At 38.9% G+C, this 19,673-nt stretch overlaps 1 protein-coding gene across 1 annotated transcript in view; it reads left to right on the top strand.

Moving 5' to 3' along the window:
- The window catches only part of DCDC1 (doublecortin domain containing 1), a gene marked incomplete at both ends in the record, with an annotated part of 459,856 nt that overhangs the window by 360,234 nt on the left and 79,949 nt on the right, over positions 1-19,673 (top strand). Inside the window, one exon of the mRNA XM_080690535.1 lies at positions 9,775-9,867. Within this exon, the coding sequence (XP_080546661.1) occupies positions 9,775-9,867 (93 nt within the window). The remainder of the gene's footprint in view (positions 1-9,774; positions 9,868-19,673) is intronic.

Here is a 19,673-nt window from a genome sequence, read left to right as displayed (position 1 = left end):
GAACTTAAGCACAGGAGAAAATAATGAGGTAAGATTAAGTTACTCTGCACCTTCCAGAACATAAAAAAAACTTTTAAATTTTGAAGGAAAACTCTTTGTCCATCTTAAAAAATAGAAATTAATCTCTACGATATCAAGATATAGGGGAAACAGATATGACTTAATATTTAGGAATATAATATATTTCTATTATATACTGGAGTATATAAATATTCTCCAGTCCATAATCCTTAGAGAAATGAGTAGCTTTGATTTTAAAAAGTTCTAGTATTAATGCATGTATATGATAATGTATTTTTACTGAGTTTTAATAATATATCTTGTCATAACTGAACTCATAAATCATTTCTTAAGTATAACTTTGTAATCATTATTATACACAATTATTTGTATTTATAGCTGGCATTTGAAATGAATAAACATAATTATCAAAAGTGTTAACTATATAATTTATATTCTTTCATTTGGATACATTTTTAAAATTTATCTTTCTGGAAAAACATTGATCTGTATTTTGAGCTTTTCTTATTATTGAAATAAAATATTTTTAAGCAGCCAATATTTCTCTAATATTGGAAAAATTACCAGGTATTATTTTATTATATTTTATAAAAAAGAATCAGATCATTAAAATGCCTTGATGTAAAGAATGAGTTAAGCACATTGTTTCTCATATAATTACCAACACTATTACCTCTTGACCTTTCTTTTGAGATATTTAGGATATTTGAGGCTGCTGATAATAGTTTAATATTACTTTCTTCACATTGATTAAATATACTTCATACATCGCTGAACAATGAGTAACATTCAGATTGGCTGTCCACTGAACTGACTGTAAAGATGATAAAGTAAAAAATTAATCTTCAAAGTAAAGTCAAGCCTGAAATTGAAATCTTTGACGCATACATTTCATAATTAGCTCATTCTACTAGATATAAAATGTGAGTGTAATGCCCTTAAGAAAGTGTATGACCTTTTTTCTAAACCCAAAGTTAACACATAATATTTATTTTTCCTATTCTATATCTTTAATTGAGGCTCAAGATTATATACAGATAATCTCTTACCATATTAATGTTTTAAAATGTATTGTTCATTCCAAACATACTTTGAAAGATTGGCAAATTTGGACAACTCTTCTGATAGAGAATATTTGAAACTGTACGTTGTTTCTGTACTCTCTGTTTCTATGTTTGTGAATAGGATGTCCTGGATTATCAAGCATTCAGATCTTAGAGTCGCTTTGTTAAACAAATGAATTAATTATTACCAAGTAACTGAAATACCCTGGGTGCTAAAACTCTACTAAATATACTTAATCTTCCTTTGCTGATTAGGAAAGTGTTCCATAGGATAATCAAAAGCATCCCCACCCCTGCTGTATGTAAACACTGATTAACATACAGCTAACACTCTTGAAAGGACCATTCACTTTGTTATCTGTGATAACGGCATCCCAGAGTTGTGCAGGGTAGAAGTGCTGCTAGGCTACTTTTAATAGATCCATTTTAACTAACTCCTATTCTGGTTCTGCTGGTCTTCAGTTATTTAATGACTCGCTGTAGGCCATTTTGAGGGTATGGTTTTTATTCGTTCCTCCATCTACAAAGCCAAAGGAAGATAAAATAGCTTTGAATATCACTTGGTTACTATCACTCTTAGTGAGTGAAAATATCTTGTCAATTAGTCTTGATAACAGCTGTCAAGTCCATATAAAATAAAACTTTTTTGTCATGGGCAAATTTCATCTTTCAGAAGTGTAATTAATTTTTTTCTTTCTTTTTCTTTTTATGTGGATCATATTGAAAATGACATACATTCACACAGTGCTTGGTGCCCCCCCGCTTCTCTCTCCCCAACAGTGAGTGTCCAGGTTGACCATGCTACATTCACAGTTATACACACATTCGAATGTAGCTTCTCCATTAATCAACCTGAGCCTTCTTCCTTTCCTACTCTTTCATTCCAGCTTTGCTAAGGTTTCCCCTCCATTATCTGAAGTCCCTTTTGTATCCCTAATACTCCCTAGTTTGGCTAATTAGAGAAAACATATGTCCCTTCTTTTTCTGTGCTTGGCTGATCTCACTTAACATAATGTTCTCCAGGTATTTCCATTTTCTTGCAAATGACACGATTTTGTTCTTCTTTATCACTGAGTAGAATTCCATTGTGTGTATTTCCCATAATTTTTCAATCCATTCATCTGTTGATGGAGACCTAGGTTGGTTCCATATTTTAGCTATTACAAATTGTGCTACTATGAACATGGGTATGCATATGTTACTGTAGTTCTCTGATTTCAACCCCTTTGAAAAGATATACAGGAGTGGTATAGCCGAATCATATGGTGGATCCATTCCCAGTTTTCTAAGGAATCTCTGCACTGATCTCCATAGTGGCTAAACAACAGTGTAAAAGAGTTCCCATTTCCCCTCATCCTCACCAGCATTTGTTGTTATTTGACTTCTTTATGGTTGCCACTCTGATTGGGGTTAGATGGAACCTCACCATAGTTTGATTTGCATCTCCCTGATGGCTAATGATGTTGAACATCTTTTAATGCATCTATTGACCATTTGTATCTCTTTTATGAAGTGTCTATTCAATTCAGTTGCCCATTTCTTCATTGGGTTATTTGTTTTGCTAATGTAGAGTCTTTTCACCTTTTTATATATTCTGGATATTAGCCCTCTATCTGAGTGGTGGCTGGTAAAGATCTTCCTCCCATTCTGTAGGCTTTCTCTTTAGGTTTTTGATGCTTTCCTTTAATGAGAAGAAACTTTTTAGTTTGATGCCATCCAACTTGTAAATTCTTGTTTTAATTTCTTGCACTTTGGAGGTTTTGTTGAGAAAGTTACTGACTGCCTGTGCCTACATGTTGGAGTGTTGAGCCTATGCCCCACAGTCTCTGGTCTAATTTCTAAGCCTTTGATCCATCTCGAGTTGATTCCTGTGTGCGGTGAGAGGTAAGGATTTAGTTCCATCTTTCTACAAATGGATAGCCAGTTCTCCCAGCACCATTTGTTGTAAAGGGTGTCTTTTCTCCAGCATATGAGTTTGGTCCCTTTGTCAAAGATTAATTGACTATAGGTATGTGGGCTTGTTTCTGTATCTTCTATTCTGTTTCATTGGTCTGTATGTCTTCTCTTGTGCCAATACCATGCTGTTTTTACTACTAATGCTCTATAGTATAATTTGAAGTTTGGGATTGTGATGCCTCCTCCATGGTTCTTATTGCTGAAGATTGCTTTGGCTATTCTAGGTCTTTTCGTTCTCCTTATGAAATTCATGACTGATTTTTCTAGGTATATGGAGAATGTCATTGGTATTTTGATAGTAATTGCATTGAATCTGTAGATCACTTTTGGCAGAATGGCCATTTTGATGATATTTATGCTGCTTATTCATGAGGAAGGGAGATCTTTCCATCTTCCAAGGTCATTTTCAATTTCTTTAATGTTTTATAGTTTTCATTGTAGAGGTCTTTTACATCTTTGGTTAGGTTTATTCCTAGGTATTTTATTGGTTTTGAGGTTATAGTGAGTGGAATTGTTTTATTTCTTTCATTGTGAATTCATTGTTGGCATATAGGAAAGCAACTGATTTCTTTAGATTGTTTTTGTTTAGATTGTTTCCTGAATTGGTTAATCAGTTCCAGTAGTCTTTTGGTTGAGTTCTTTAAGATCATGTCATCTACAAACAAGGATAGTTTTAATTCCTCTCTTCCTATTTGAAATCCTTTGATATCCTTCTCTTGTCTTATTGCTGTGGCAAGAGTCTCGAGGACTATATTGAAAGGGGTGGTGATAGTGGGCATTCTTGTCTCGTTCCTGATTTTAGAGTAAATTCTTGCAGTTTTTCTCAATTAAATATGACATTGGCTTTGGGTTCATTGTATATTGTATTAATGTTGTTGAAATATGTTCCTTTTATTTCAATTTTCTGCAGTGTTTTTAACATGAATGGGTGATGGATTTTGTCAAATGCTTTTTCAGCATCTATTGATATGATTATGTGGTTTTTGTTCTCAGTTTTATTTATGTGGTGAATAACATGTATTGATTTGTGTATGTTTAACCAGTCTTGCTTTTCTGAGATGAAACCAACTTGGTCATGCTGTAGAATTCTCTTGATATGCTTTTGAATTTGTATATCTAGTATTTTGTTTATAATTTTTGTATCTATGTTCATCAAAGATATTGGTCTGTAATTTTCTTTTCTTGAGGTATCTTTATTTGGTTTTGGTATTAATGTGATACTGGACTTGTAGAAGGAATTTAAGAGAATTCCATCTCTTTCAATTTCCCAGAACAAGTTGTGAAGTATTGGAATTAGTTCTTACAATGAAGGTTTTGTAGAATTCAGCTGGAAACTCATCAGGGTCTGGGCTTTTCTTTGAGGGCAAAATTTTTATTTCTGTTTCTATTTCTTTGCTTGTTATTGGTAGGCTTGCTTAGAAATCTATCGATTTCTTCCATGTTTTCTAGTATTGGATTATAAATTTTCAAACTAGTTTCTGATTATCCTTTGAATTTCCCCACTGTGCTGATGTCTCCCTTTTCATTTCTGATTTTAATGATTTAAGTTGATTCTTTCTTTCGTTAGGTTGGCCAGGGATTTGTCAATCTTATTAATCTTTTCAAAGAACCACCTTTTTGTTTTGTTGATTCTTTAAATTTATTTTATTTTCTATTTCATTTATTTCTGTTCTGATTTTTTCCCTACCTTCTGCTGGCTTTGGGATTAGACTGTTGCAGTTTTTCTAGGTTCTTGAGATCTGTCATTAGGTAGTTTACTTGGCGACTCTTTGTTCTTCTTACGTTGGCAATCAATGCTATAAACTTTTCTCTTAACACTGCCTTCAAAGTGTCCCATAGATTTTGGTAAGCTGTGTCTGTATTTTCATTTAATTCCAGAAATTTCTTTATTTCTCCCCTTATTTCTGATCTTACCCACTTGTTGTTCAATAGTGTATCATTCAATCTCCATGTATTTAAATAGTTTCTTTTGAGTTTCCTGTTGTTGATTTCTACTTTCATTCCATTATGGTCTGAAAAGATGCAGGAAATTATATTAAATCATTTGAATTTGCTGGTGCTTACTCTGTGGCCAAGGATGTGAACTATTTTGAAGAAGTTTCCATGGGCTGCTGAAAAGAATGTGTATTCTGTTGTTTCTGGTTGAAATGTTCTGTATATGTTAATTAGGTCCATTTGGTTTATAGTTTCCTTTATTTCTGAAGAGTCTTTACTCATCTTTTGCCTTGAAGATCAATCTAGTGGTGTGAGAAGTGTGTTGAAGTCCCCCAATTCTATTATATTTGGATCTATTTGAGATCTGATGCCCTGAATCGTTTATTTTACAAATGTGGGTGCACCCACATTTGGGACATAAGCATTTACTATCATATCTTTTTTGGTGGATTGTTCCTTTTAATAAAAGTAAGTGCCCTGCTTTGTCTTTTCTGATGTGTTTTAGCTTAGTCTGTTTTGTTGGATATCTGCATTGTTATCCCTGCCTGTTTTTGGTCTCCAGTAGCAGGATATATCTTTTTCCATCCTTTCACTTTCAGTCTATGAATGTCTTTGGATGTAAAGTAAGTTTCTTGCAAGCAGCATATATTTGGATTATGATTTTTTAATCCACATTGCCAGTCTATGTCTTTTAGTTGGTGAGTTAAGTCCTTTGATATTCAGGGTTATTATTAAAATATGATCTTTGTTTCCTGTTATTTTGTATTCTGTCTTCTGTTTGGTATAATGTTATTTCTCTTTACTTAGTTGCCCTGTTGATCAACTTAATTTCTTCTCTGGTTCTGAAATTTGCTTCTTTTTTTCTTCTTTATGATTTATTTATTTAGGTATTTTTTCTAGTGTTGGCTTTGTATTCATAAATTTTTGAGATTCTGCTTATCTTGAAACACTTTAAATCTCCATCAATTTTGAATAATAACCTTGCTGGATATAGCAGTTTTAGTTGGAAGTTGTTTTCTTCCAGGGCCTGGATTACATCGTACCAGTCTCTCCTATCATTCATGACTTGGGTTTAAAGTCTGGTGTGATTTTTACTTTTTTGCCACTGTATGTCACCCATTCTTTTGTTCTCACTGCTTTTAAGATTCTTTCCTTGGCCTCTATATTGGTTTCATTTTAATTATTACATGACATGGGGAGGTCCTTCTTTGATCTCATCTTAACAGTGTTCTGTATGTCTCCTGAACATGTATATCCAAGTCTTTTACTGTGTTTAGAAATTCTTTGAAATTTTTTCTTTGAGATTATGAATACCCTTTGTTTTTACCTCTATCACTTCTTTGATGCCTTTTATCTGTAAATTAGGATGTTTCATGTTGTTCCCTAGTTGTTGGATGCTTAGGTTTTGTTGCTGTAATAACTTCTGTATGCTGTTGACTGTGCTCTTGGTTTTGAATGAACTGTCTTCTAACAGTGATATTCTATTTTCCATTTCACCAAATCTTCCAGAATTTCTATTTCTGTCTTTCTTTCATTTATTGACTCTTTCATTTCATTCCAGAACTCTTTCTGATTCTTTCTTAATGTCTCCATTTCCTCTTTCATTTCTTGTACATTTGCTTTGAGGCTTTTCATCATATTGAACATCAGGATTCAGAATTCTCCTTCTTGCATTAATTGTAGATCAGTATTTGTGATTTCCCTTATTTCCTCACTGTTCCTAGTTCTTATTTTTTCAGGGTTCACAAGCTTGTTTTTCTGATGTTTTGGCATCTTCTCTTTTGTGTGTGATTCTGTGGGTATTCTGTCTGATACTGTCTTAGAAGTAGGAATTTAGAGGTGTCAGCAAGTAGCAGTGCTTTTTTTCAATTGTGAATGTTGGGTAAAGGGTAAGAGCTGAGGTGATGGGTACAGGAGTCAGGTAAAGTAGAGGATATGATTAGGTTGAATAAGAATTTAAGTATAATAAGGTAGTATCTGGTTGAGAATGAGAGAAGTTTAGATAAGATTCTTGTAGTTAATAGAGTACCTAGGTATGGAGATATGAAATATCTTGAATATAAAACAAGGAGATACAGTAAGGGAAAAAGAAAAGTTTTGAGAGAAGAGGGTAGATATGCTAGAATGGAGAGGTTTGTAAAAGAAATGGGAGGAAGGAGCAAACAAACACGAATAAAGTAACAAAACAAGTTACAAAAACTAACAATTATAAATGAAAAACAAAAAACTAAAAGAAAAAAATGGAATAAGAAAGAGAAAAAAGAAAGGACAAATATAAAGTAAAAAAAGAACTAGCAATAATGTGAGGGAAAAACAAAACAAAACAAAACAAAACAAACAAAACCCCCCCAGCTGTCCTGCTAATTTATGTATATAGGGCTGGGACTCATATAATATCTGTTTACTGTGGTAGATTCTGGAGTATATTCCAATGTCTCTTATTTGCCCCATAACCTATTGTCAGCTTTTGAACCCACTCTATGCGTGTTTGCGACCCTCTCTCCCCTCTGACAGCGTTGTGTTGATGAGTTCCATTTAAGTTCAGGGTTCTACACTTTCCCACCCTGTGCTACCTTCTTGGGAGTTGTACTTTATTTGTTCCAGCTACTGAAATGTGCTGCATCCTGCAGTTTCCATTTTGAATTTCCCCCCAAGAAAAAAAATTTAAGTCATGTTTTAAAGAATTATAGAGAAAGATCCAATATAAAGCTCTACAGTGAACTTTGTTATTTTTAGATAATTTTATTATATATGTAATAATTATTAGTAAGTCATGATCGCTAGACTCACTCAAGCTCCTTACCATAGCTTTTTTTCCCCTTAGATTGGGAATTGGACCTCAGGGCATTCTACCTCTGAGCTACATCTCCAGCCATTTTTATTTTTATTTTGAAACAGGGTCTCACTAAATTGTGAAAGGCTTTGCTAAGTTTCTGGGGCTGGCCTCAAGCCAGTGATCTTCCTGTCTCAGTCTCCTAAGTTCTGGCATTACAGGTATGTGTCACCATGCCTTGCTTTACCATAGCTTTTAAGGCTTTTTATGACCTATCACTGTGTATTTCTCTAGCTCTTTTTCTTATCAATACTGTCACCATTCCTACTCTCAAGTTATGCTACCATAGCCCCCACACTTCCCAACACCTCTCATCTCCTTAGTAAGAAAGGTCTTTTGAGAGGAAGTTTGGCGACCTCTCAGCCACTAGTATTGACCCTGAACTCCACACTCCCTCCAGCAGAGTTAGCTGTAGCTGCTGTAGGCTGCTTTGTGAGGCTTTCCCTTGGCATAGCAACTACTATTCTGCGCCATGGTCACCTGCTGTCTCCAAGAATGAGTTGGGAAACAGGGATGCATTATTTATCTGCATGTGTGCTCTCTACTAGGGTGTGGTCATTGAATAGTGTTTCCTAGTCAATCAAGTATGAAGATGTTGTCAATTAATATTAATAACAGCTATCAAGTCCATATAAAATAAGACATAATTTTTTTGTCAGAAAAATTTACCTTTAACCACATTACTTTAACCACATCCTTCAGGAGCTACAGTAGGTCACAACCCAGTGCTTATTGAATGAATAGTTATATTTGATCACTCTTTTCTCATATAATAAAATAGATTTTAAAAATATATTGAATGATTTTCTAACTTGAAAAGTCAAACAAATGTATATTACAATTAAGCATCTTTTTTGTGTATATGTAGTACTGAGGATTGAACCCAGTTATCCTACCTCTGAGCTACACCCCCTGCCCTTTTAATTTTTTTTTTTTTTTTTTGGTGGTACTGGGGATCCTGGAAACCCTTCTATCTCTGGGATACACTCCCAGACCTATTTTTTTTATATACTTTTATTTGGAAACAGGGTCTCTTAAGCCAGCGCGGCTGGCTTCGAACCTGCACAATCCTCTTGTCTACGCCTCCCAAGCGTGGGGATTACAAGCGTGTGCCACCATGCCCGGCCCTTTTTAATTTTTTAAATTTTGAAACAGGGTCTTGCTATGTTGCCAAGTATCACTATGTTGCTGAGGCTATTCTCAAACCTGTGATCCTCCTGTCTTAGCTGCCCAAGCAAATTAAGCATTATGTTTTTAATAATCATTATGTATTTTTTTGGTTTAAAAATGTTTAGGTTTGGGACTGTAGGTGTACCTCAGTAATAGAGCACATGCATAGCACATGTGAGCACCTATATCCTATTGCCAGGAATACACACACACACACACATACACACAACACACACACACGTGTTTAGGTTTGAATTAATAAAAGAACCATATATGAACAGAAAATTAGAGAAAAAATTAACAATTTGAATTTTTGAAGTTGATAAATCTAAATCTCAGTATTCATCATTATTAGAAGAGGTTTAGGATATTTCAGATTTTGTTTTCCTTTTCTTGATACTGAATATTGAACCTATGCCCTTAGCTCTTTTTATTTCTTATTTTGAAACAGAGTCTTAATAAGTTGCTGAGGGTCCTGCTAAGTTGCTGAGGCTGTCCTCTGATCTTCCTGTCTCACCCTTCCAAGTACTGAAATTATAGCTATTTGTCACCACACCTAGACAAACTTATTTATTATATAAATTACTCAAAGCATACATATTTACATAATAATATGTCATTATTTAATATGTAACATGAAGTTTAATATTTGTTACTTTTTAAATTCTGTTAAAGAAAAGTACATTTTTTTAGGACAAATAATGGTAAATTAAGACCTTTTTCACATATGAAACATTTTTAGGGATAATTGATAATATATATTAAAAGAATTAAATCTTGAATCATTTGTTTCAGAAATTTTAACCCTAAAAGAAAAGAGAAGATCTGTGGCACTAAGAATTATGAAACAGAAATAAACCAGATTGGACTTCATTATCTTTTGGAGAGGTAAATGTTTAACATCCTAGATGCAAATGTATTTTTTTGAGGTACTAGAAATGGAGGCAAAGTTTTTTTTACTTACATGCCTAAGTTATTATGTATGACATCACAAAATACATTTGTACCTGTATAAAATAAGTTGATAGTATAATGATTATGAGGTGTTTAATCTGAAGTATAAATTTATTTATTTATTTTATATTATATAAATATACAAATATGTAAATATATTTGTACCTGTATAAAATAAGTTGATAGTATAATGATTATGGGGTGTTTAATCTGAAATAAAATATATTTATTTATATTTATATTATATAAATATATAAACATATAAATATATTTTACTTCTATAAAATAAGTTGATAGTATAATGATTATGGGGTGTTTAATTTGAAATATATATGTGTGTATATATATATATATATATATATATATATAGTAATTAGTCTATGGAACCAATTCTAATTAATTAAAAAATTTTTTTTTCTCTAAATTCGAGATCTGGCAAGTTCCCCTAGCTTTCTGAACTAACTGCTCTGTAAATCTAAAAACCATCTGAAAATACATTTCACAATGTCAGGGCATCTATCTTTGGTTTTTATTTGCTTGCGTGTAGGTCAGGAAGACGCTGTTCTTCCTCTCTCAGCTGCCCCTTTCTCTCAGGAGTCCCCTGGCTGTGTTGAAAAACGGTCCTCTGGTAACCAGCTCCACCTGATACTGCTCCTTGTCAGCAGTGCTGAGAAAATCAGAGACAAGATGCCATATTCTGGACTCTAAATGCAAGCCGTCCACATGGCTACCTGTCCTAACACCTGGGGTAAGGGCCAGAGGACCTTCTCTCTAGGATCACTGACTCCATAGAGCAGAGACATTCTGGACTGTTTACTCAGCATCTTGGCCTCAGTCGCTTCATTTTCCAGGTCAAATATCATTCTATGATGATGCTTTCTCAGGAAGACACAGAGGGTAGTAGAAGTCCCAGAGAGGTTCAGGTTTGAAATTCAAATCTCCTACTAGCGGGCTACGTACTCAGCCCTCAGCCTTCCTCAAGGAACGGAATCTCTAGGCTCAATCTGCTCCTCCGTCAAATGAGCTGCTTAGAAATGGTTTGAGAATTAAATGAGAGAGTAGACAGGAAAAATGCTTTCAGTGCTCTTTTCCTTTCAGTAGTGTGTGTGTGTGTGTGTGTGTGTGTGTGTGTGTGTGTTACTGAGGATTGAACCCACACAGGCAGTCTACCGTGTAGCTACACCCCCACCCCTTTTCATTTATTTTATTGTGAGACAGGGTCTTGCTAAATTTGTCAGGGTTGGCCTCAAACTTTCCATTGTCCTGTCTCAAGAGAATCTGAGAATCAATTTTGATCACTCTCCCCAGTAGATAAGATTACAGGAGCTACCACCTCAGCTGTGTTGCCAGCATTGTATGAACCAGGCTCTCCAGGTGTTAACGTGCTCATTTGTTGTCGCGCGCAGTGACGACTCTTACACGATCTTCCTCAAGCAGTTTTATTACCCCAGGTTCTTGTACAGTTCCCGCAAATCTTCTTCCCGTAAATCTTCTCTTCTCTCTCTCTTTCCCCCCAGAAATCTTCCCCTTATATAGAGCCCAACAGCCAATCAGCAGACTGTTCACGTGCACAACTCATGGCAACAGCCAGTCCATTGGCTGTTGCCCTATGGCATGCGGTGTTCCCGTGTATCTCATGCTCTTGTCGTCACTTCCTGAAAGCTGTTTACCACCTAAGTGCTCTGGGGAAGATTTCCGCTCAGCGCCATCTTAGCTCTCGGACTTACTGGCTGATGGGCGGGGCCCGTCACAGTTCCCCCTTTTTTGTTTTTTCAGACAGGAGAGGACAGAGGACTCAACCCCTGTATGTTTGGAAGGGGCTTCTAGGCCCACCACCTTTTGCCAGGGACGGGACAAGAATCAGTGGCAACCCGTATGCAGTTGAGCATGCCCTCCTCGGGATGCACCCTCCCGGGGTCCCGAGTGCAGTCCTAGCTGGCATCCTGTCATTAAGACTTTCCCATCGCCGCAAGCCATATTTGAGGGGATTGTCCCAACTCCATGGCTGCAAATGCCTGAGCTATGAGCACTTGATCTGTAGCGCGCTGACGGATTAGTTTTCTAAGACAGTAGAGACATAAGATACACAGTAAGACCAGACAAAGACCAAGAGCACCCAGTCCAGCCCACTCTTTTAAATGACGAGCTGCTTGTTGGATCCAGGACATCAAGGTGCGGGCCATCACCGGGTCAACTTGAGTAGTATTGGTTTTGATGATCTCCAACCGCAACCGTCTTGTCAAATTGTCAAATTTCGATGACCGGTTATCTGTAGGATATGCAGAAAGCTCGCAAGAAAGATTAGCGGCAATAAACGCATTATCATTAATCATGACAAGGGGAGCTAAATCCGTGCAACTGCCATTTATCCCACAAAGAAGCCACAGATCAAATAGGTTAGAATGAAAGGCCATGGTCAGGCTCTAATAAGTAAAATTATAACCTGCAAAAGTAGAATTTGCTCCTGTGCCAATTTTAAGGGGAAAAGGTAAAAGGATTAAGCGGGGAAGAACTTGAGCAGAATGACTCAAAGGCAATAGAAAAGAAAAAGCAGTCAAAAGCCCCCATTGTGGATCACTTCCTATCCTTGGAATTCCACAGTATCATGGTCCCCAAAAGAATCAGTCGATGGCTCATCATCCTTTTGTTTCACCAGACGAGTCAGCCGCTCTGGAACCCAGACAGGATCGGCGCCGTTCTGTGGAAACACACAAACAGAGCCTCTGGCCCATGTGAGCACTGGGTCAGGTCCCCTCCATTGCCCTGTGAGGGCATCCTTCCAACGCACGAAACCCTGGCTCGTACCCGAGGGGGCAAAATGACGATCGGCAGCAGTCTTGCCATTGACATCTAATTGCAAAAAATTCAAAGTAAAAAGGGCTAAGGATAGGCGCTGCTTCGGTTTCATATTGGTTCCAATTCCCTCTTTTTGTTTTATCAAGCATTCTTTAAGAGTACGATGGGCGCGTTCCACAATACCCTGTCCCTGAGGGTTGTACGGAAGGCCATGCTTTAGAGTTATTCCCATCTGTGAACAAAAGGATGTGAATTTTTGGGAAGTATAAGCCGGGCCATTATCAGTTTTTATTTCTTTAGGCATATTCCATGCTGCCCAGGCCTCAAGGCAATGATTGACGACGTCATGTGCCTTTTCCCCGGCATGAGCAGATGCATGAATAATTCCAGAGACAGTATCTATGGAAACATGGATATATTTCAATTTTCCAAATTCAGATATGTGAGTTACATCCATTTGCCAGAGATGTAGAGGGAGCAAGCCTCGTGGGCAAATGCCCACATGTGGGGGGTGTAAAAAAGGGGCACAGGCATTACAGGTTTTTACAATTTCCCGAGCCTGATGTCGAGGGATTTTAAATCGCTGTTGTAATGTTTTAGAATTTACATGATATTGACGGTGAAATGCCTGTGCCTGTTGCATTTGAGTAAGAGAAAAAATCATATGTATCTTGGTGAGTTTATCTACTAGATCATTTCCATATGTAATAGGGCCAGGTAATCCAGTATGTGCCCTAACGTGCTGGATAAAGAATGGTGTCTTTCTTAAATGTATATAAATCTGGATTTGGCTAGCCATAGAATGAATAGGAGTATGTAAAGAGAGTTGACCCGCGCATTCAAGCGATCTAACCAGATTAACCACATATTGTGAATCTGATAATAAATTGAAAGGAGAAGAAACTCTCTTAAAAATTTCTAAAACAATATTTAATTCAACCAGTTGTGGAGAGGTATGTGAATATTGGATGATAACAGGATCACTTCCCTCTATTAGGTAGGCCCCCACACCAGTTTTGGATCCATCAGTAAAAATGTTAATTGCATTAGCTACAGGTTTGTTTTTAGTGACCAATGGGAAAATGAGAGGATGTTCCAGAACAAAATGTAACAATGGATCTTTGGGAAGATGATTGTCTATTTCACCACTGAAAGAGCACATAAGTATAGCCCAATCATCAATAGTGGCTACCAGCGTTTGTACTTGCAGAGCAGTGTACGGTACCACCAGCTTATCGGGCGTTCTGCCAAAGTGTTGGATGCACTGCTGAATGGCTTTAAGGGCAAGGCTTGCTACACTGGTGGGATAATATTCAACTACCTTTTGAGGGGAGACTTTGGGGTGAATCCAAAGAAGGGGTCCTTGTTGCCAAAGAACACTAGTAGGCTGTTTTTCAGTGGCCAGGATACAAGCCCATAATGGCTGTCCAGGGGTCACTCGACGGAGAGACGCTTTCGTAAGTGCTTGTTCTACTAATTGTAACGCATGGCGGGCCTCATCGGTAAGGACGCGAGGAGAATCTAATTGAGGATTGCCTACGAGCAGATTATATAAAGGTTTCAAGGCATGGTTAGGAATTTGTAAAAAGGGTCGAACCCAATTAATGTCTCCCAACAGTTTTTGGAAATCATTGAGGGTTTTTAATTGATCAGTGCGGATGATTAATTTTTGAGGCAGGACTGCATGGGGGAGAACAATGTTGCCAAGAAAGTGTATATTTTCTCCTCTTTGTACCTTTTCTGAGGCGATGAATAATTGATGAGTTTCCAAAATCTTTACAAGGTGACAATAAGCCTCCTCAAGTATGGAGGGATTTTTTGTGGTTAACAAAATGTCATCCATGTAATGAATACACCGAATTTCTGGAAATTTGGTTTTTACGGGCTCAAGAGCACTATTTACATATAATTGACAGAGGGTAGGGCTATTGGCCATTCCTTGTGGGAGGACCACCCATTCATATCTACTGTCAATTTCCTCTTGATTAATAGAGGGAACAGTAAAAGCAAAACGAGGAGTATCCGCAGGATTTAAAGGGATGGAGAAAAAACAATCTTTTATATCTATGCTGATAAGTGGCCACTCCTTCGGAATAGCAGAGAGGAGTGGAAGCCCTCGTTGGACTGGCCCCATAATCTGCATTTGGCTATTTATGGCTCGGAGGTCGTGTAATAACCTCCATTTTCCAGATTTTTTCTTTATCACAAAAATCGGGGTATTCCAAGGAGAGGTGGATGGCCGGATATGGCCTAACTGTAATTGCTCTTGTACTAATTTCCTTGTTACTTCAAGCTTTTCACGGGAGAGAGGCCACTGAGGAACCCATACTGGATCTCCCGTCTTCCAGGTAATGGGAATTGCCTCCTCAGTGGCTACTGCACAAAACCCAGTTCCTCGCGACCACTCTTTTCTTTAGTAGGAATTGGGCTTTTACGTCCCTGGAGGTGTTTTCCCAGCCCGTAGGAAGGGTGGTAGCCCTGGCGAAGGAGAATATTATGGGCTTGGGGGAAATAAGATGTATTTTGTAAGGAATATCCCATGTCCACTAATAAATCTCTTCCCCAGAGGGAAACTGGCAGCTCCAGCACATAGGGTTCAAACTGCCCCTTATGTCCCTCCTGATCTTTCCAATGTAAAGCCCTAGCACTGAGGTCAGGGGTTTTAGCATAACCCAAACCTCTAAGTTCTCCGGTAGCCTTTTGAGTGGGCCATGAAGATGACCAATCTTTACAGGCGATGACACTTTTATCTGCCCCAGTATCTAAAAGTCCTAGGATTTGCTTGCCTTCCACGTCCAAGGTTATCAAGGGACGAGTTCCCATATCAAAGGCAAGAGATATTAACTCATTTCCTGAAGAACCGAACCCACCAATACCGCGTCGTCCCTCTGCTGAAGGAAACATACCATGTAGACTGGGAAGCAAAAGTAACTGTGCCACTCTATCCCCAGGGGAAATGGCAACGATACCCCGGGGCGCTGAAACCATCACTTTGATAATACCGGTATAATCCACATCTATAACCCCCGGATGGACTACAAGTCCTTTCATGGTAGAGGAAGACCTTCCAAAAAGTAAGCCAACAGAATTAGGTGGCAGAGGACCTTGAAAATCTGTTTCAATAATTTGAACCCCCATTTGTGGCGTTAATACCAGCCTGGAGGTGGCACAGAGGTCCAATCCTGCCGAACCTGGAGTGGCTCGCCGGACTGTTCCGGAGGCTGTAAATTGGGCCACTGAGGTGGCTGTGTCTCCATGGCCCCATACACCTGAGGGTTCCCATATTTTTGTGGGCCCTGGGAACGAGGGCCCGCCCTCCCGTTTTTTGTCTGAGTATTTGATGATTGCTTTCCAGTATAGGGCAAGGGGTTGCCATCGATATCTTTAACCGAACGGCACTCAAAAGTAGGATGCCTTCCTTTTCTACATCGACGACAATACTCAGGAGGAGAAGGATAAGATTGGGACGCCCTACACTTAGGACAATCTCGTTTTAAGTGTCCTGTCGCTCCACAGGAAAAACAATTGCCATTTTTGGTACTATTCTTACTTTGTTGTCCGGAGGCCTGTATAATGGCTGCAGCAAGTCCTGAATTGGTTAAGGGTCCTCCGAGTTCCCTGCACACCTTCATCCACACCTCTAGGCCTTTATGTTTGTAAGGAGTGATGGCCTGTCTGCATTCTTTAGTGCATTGCTCATAGACCAATTGTTTAATGAGCGGCATGGCCGCGTCAGAATCCCCAAAAATTCTTCCCGCAGCCTCTACTAGACGGGCAACGAAGTCTGAAAAGGGTTCAGTCAATCCTTGAGTAATCTTTGTAAGGTTACCAGATACCTCTCCTTTGTTAGGGAGGGCCTTCCAGGCCTGGGTAGCGAGTCTGTTGATTTGTTCATACACCTGTTGTGGATACCCAAGCTGTTGATTAGCAAATCGTCCTTGGCCCATCAGCATGTCTATATCCCAGGCTGAATTTCCTGCTGCTCGATTACGTGCAGCTTGTTCAGTGGCATATTCTATATAATAAGCTTTCCAATCCAAATATTGGCCAGGATTTAAGGTGGCCCTAACCAAATTTTGCCAGTCTCCTGGGGTCATGGCATAGCGATGTAAACTCTCTATTATTGCTATAGTGAAAGCAGCTGACGACCCATATGTGCGAACTGACTCTGCGAGATGCTTAACTATTTTAAAGTCCAAAGGCTCATGATAACGATTTCCCCCCTCCTGCAGCTGGAAAACTGGGAAAGCTTGATTTGCTAAAAAAATTCCCGCATCTCTCCACATCTGACTACTAAAAGAGACACCTTCTCCTGCTCTGGGCGCAGAAGGGTTATACGGAGGAGGCGAAATTTCCTCTTTAATCAGTTCAAAAGCTTTCACTTGTTTACAAATGGCCTCTAATTCCTCCTCAGATTCATCCTCCCCCTCTGACTCTGAATCCTCCTCACTGGCCACTTTAGAGGAAGTTGAACGTTCCTCTTTTACACCGTCTAAAGCTGCCTGGCCCTCCTGCACAAATTTTCTAAAGCGCCTTTCTTCCAAACAGGCACGAATCAGCCGACAAAGCGGCCGAGTCCCTCCTGTGACAATACCTTGTTCTTCGGCGCGTTCTACGTCTCTTCCCAATTTATCCCAGCTTGCTAAAGAAAGATTCCCTGATACTGTAAACCATGGCGCTACCCTATCTATTTGTTCGAGAAAATCTTGTATTGTCTTGTCCCTAAGCTTTAGGCCTCTACTTTTCAACAAAGCTTTCAATGCTTTATGCAATGGGTGAGATGGACTATTTCCCATCTTGTCGAATCAGGACCAGCCCGATTCTCTAACTTACTTACACTAAAAAATATCCTCCTTAATGGAGCCCCCTTTGATCGGGGAAAATACAGCGCTGTTCCTCGCTTTTCCGCGAGCCTCGCTTATCCGCGAGCCTTATTTACTAAATATCCTCCTTAATGGAGCCCCCTTTGATCGGGGAAAATAACCCTCCGTAAACGGAGCCTCCTCCTCCCTTTTCGGAGTCAAGGAGTACTTACCAGCCGGCTGCCCTGGACTGCCGAGGTTCTGATCAAAGCGAAGGTCCCCGTACGGGCCAACCACTTGTCGCGCGCAGTGACGACTCTTACACGATCTTCCTCAAGCAGTTTTATTACCCCAGGTTCTTGTACAGTTCCCGCAAATCTTCTTCCCGTAAATCTTCTCTTCTCTCTCTCTTTCCCCCCAGAAATCTTCCCCTTATATAGAGCCCAACAGCCAATCAGCAGACTGTTCACGTGCACAACTCATGGCAACAGCCAGTCCATTGGCTGTTGCCCTATGGCATGCGGTGTTCCCGTGTATCTCATGCTCTTGTCGTCACTTCCTGAAAGCTGTTTACCACCTAAGTGCTCTGGGGAAGATTTCCGCTCAGCGCCATCTTAGCTCTCGGACTTACTGGCTGATGGGCGGGGCCCGTCACAATTTGTAAAATACCCCTAAGAGATAAACAGTACTCTACCCATCTATGGTGTGTAAAGCTCCATTTTAAAAAGAGTAGGTGCAGGTTTTCATGTGAAAACTTTAGCTTCCTCCACGGCTATAGGCAACATGGAATATTAGAAAACACACTGGGTGAGGAGACAGGGAATTGATTTTAACTGAAGCTTTGCTTTTAACTAGCTAGAAATCTTCAGCAAAGGTCTACCCTTCATCTTTTACTGACTCCAGAGCCTGCATTCCTTGTTAGGTGCTTTAAAAACCATTTTTTTTTTTCTTCTCCTCATTTATGTTGACTAGTATGTAAAGTAGCTAGAGGAATTAAACACAGAGAAAACTATCGATCCTAATCATATCCTCCCCACCCAGTCTAAACCCACCCACATGGAATAAATTCAGCATTAAAACTAGGGGTTCAAAAAAGAGAGGAAGAAAGATTTATCTACCACCCATTCCCTCTATGCCCTCACTCCTTTCCTGAAACAGGAAAAGCCAGGTCTAAGCATTTTCCCTAGGGAAATGTGGGTGGGGGCAGAAATGATGACAGTTACTCTTCTTAGGCCATACTGTGACTGTTTCGATCTGCAAAGACACCAATGTGGAGACGTTCAAAGGAATCCTGTTGAGTGTTTGGCTAGCATCCAAACAGAAGAAGGGAGATCCTGTGACTGAGAATCAGATCCCGTACAGTTCCCTCCCACCCCAAGGGATGAGGGGCATGGCCCAGTCCTTCCTGGTCCATCAGCCCAGGTTTGGGGCATGAGAAGTAATGACTTAGTTCCCACTGGCTTATTTTCTTCTAAAATGCCCTCAAAGAAGGAGCGTACCTAATTACCTGTGTAACTGCTTCATCCAAATGAAAGAAATAAAATTTAGAAATAGTCTTCATACAGCTGAGTCTTGCTGATAAGTGTAAAAGTGACCTCTAATTCACTGGTTTTAAACAGTACATTCTAGCCTCAAATATATTTAGCAAGAACTTTTCACTTTCCATCCTCCAAAGGCAGGATCATCATAAGAGTATTCTTCAGGAAAGGTTGAAACACTCTCTCCTTCAGCTCTACTTCTTCTTCCCCACAATTCCACCTCTGCCTCTATCATAAGCTGGCTTTATTATATAAAGCCAGTCTCTTCCACCATTTATTATATAAAGCCAGGCTTTATTATATAAAGCCCAGTCTCTTCCACCATAAGTATATTTTTCCAATTTTCTGACAGTTAACTTCCTAGAAAGAGGATCTGGCCAGGGTGTGGTGGCATATTCCTGTAATTCCAGTACTTGAGATGTAGAGACAGAAGGATTGCAGGTTCAAGGCTGGCCTTAGCAACTTAGACCCTTAGCAACTTAGTGAGACAGTTTTAAAATACAAATGTAAAACAGGGGTGGGGGTGTCACTCAGAGATAGAATGGTCCTGGGCTCAATTCCCAGTATCCCCACCTCCCTACACAGACAACCAGTTTTGATAATA

This window comes from Muscardinus avellanarius (assembly GCF_963383645.1).
Source record: "Muscardinus avellanarius genome assembly, chromosome: 1".
NCBI classification, from domain to species: Eukaryota; Metazoa; Chordata; class Mammalia; order Rodentia; family Gliridae; genus Muscardinus; species Muscardinus avellanarius.
This window is presented reverse-complemented; position numbering and strand designations above follow the sequence as displayed.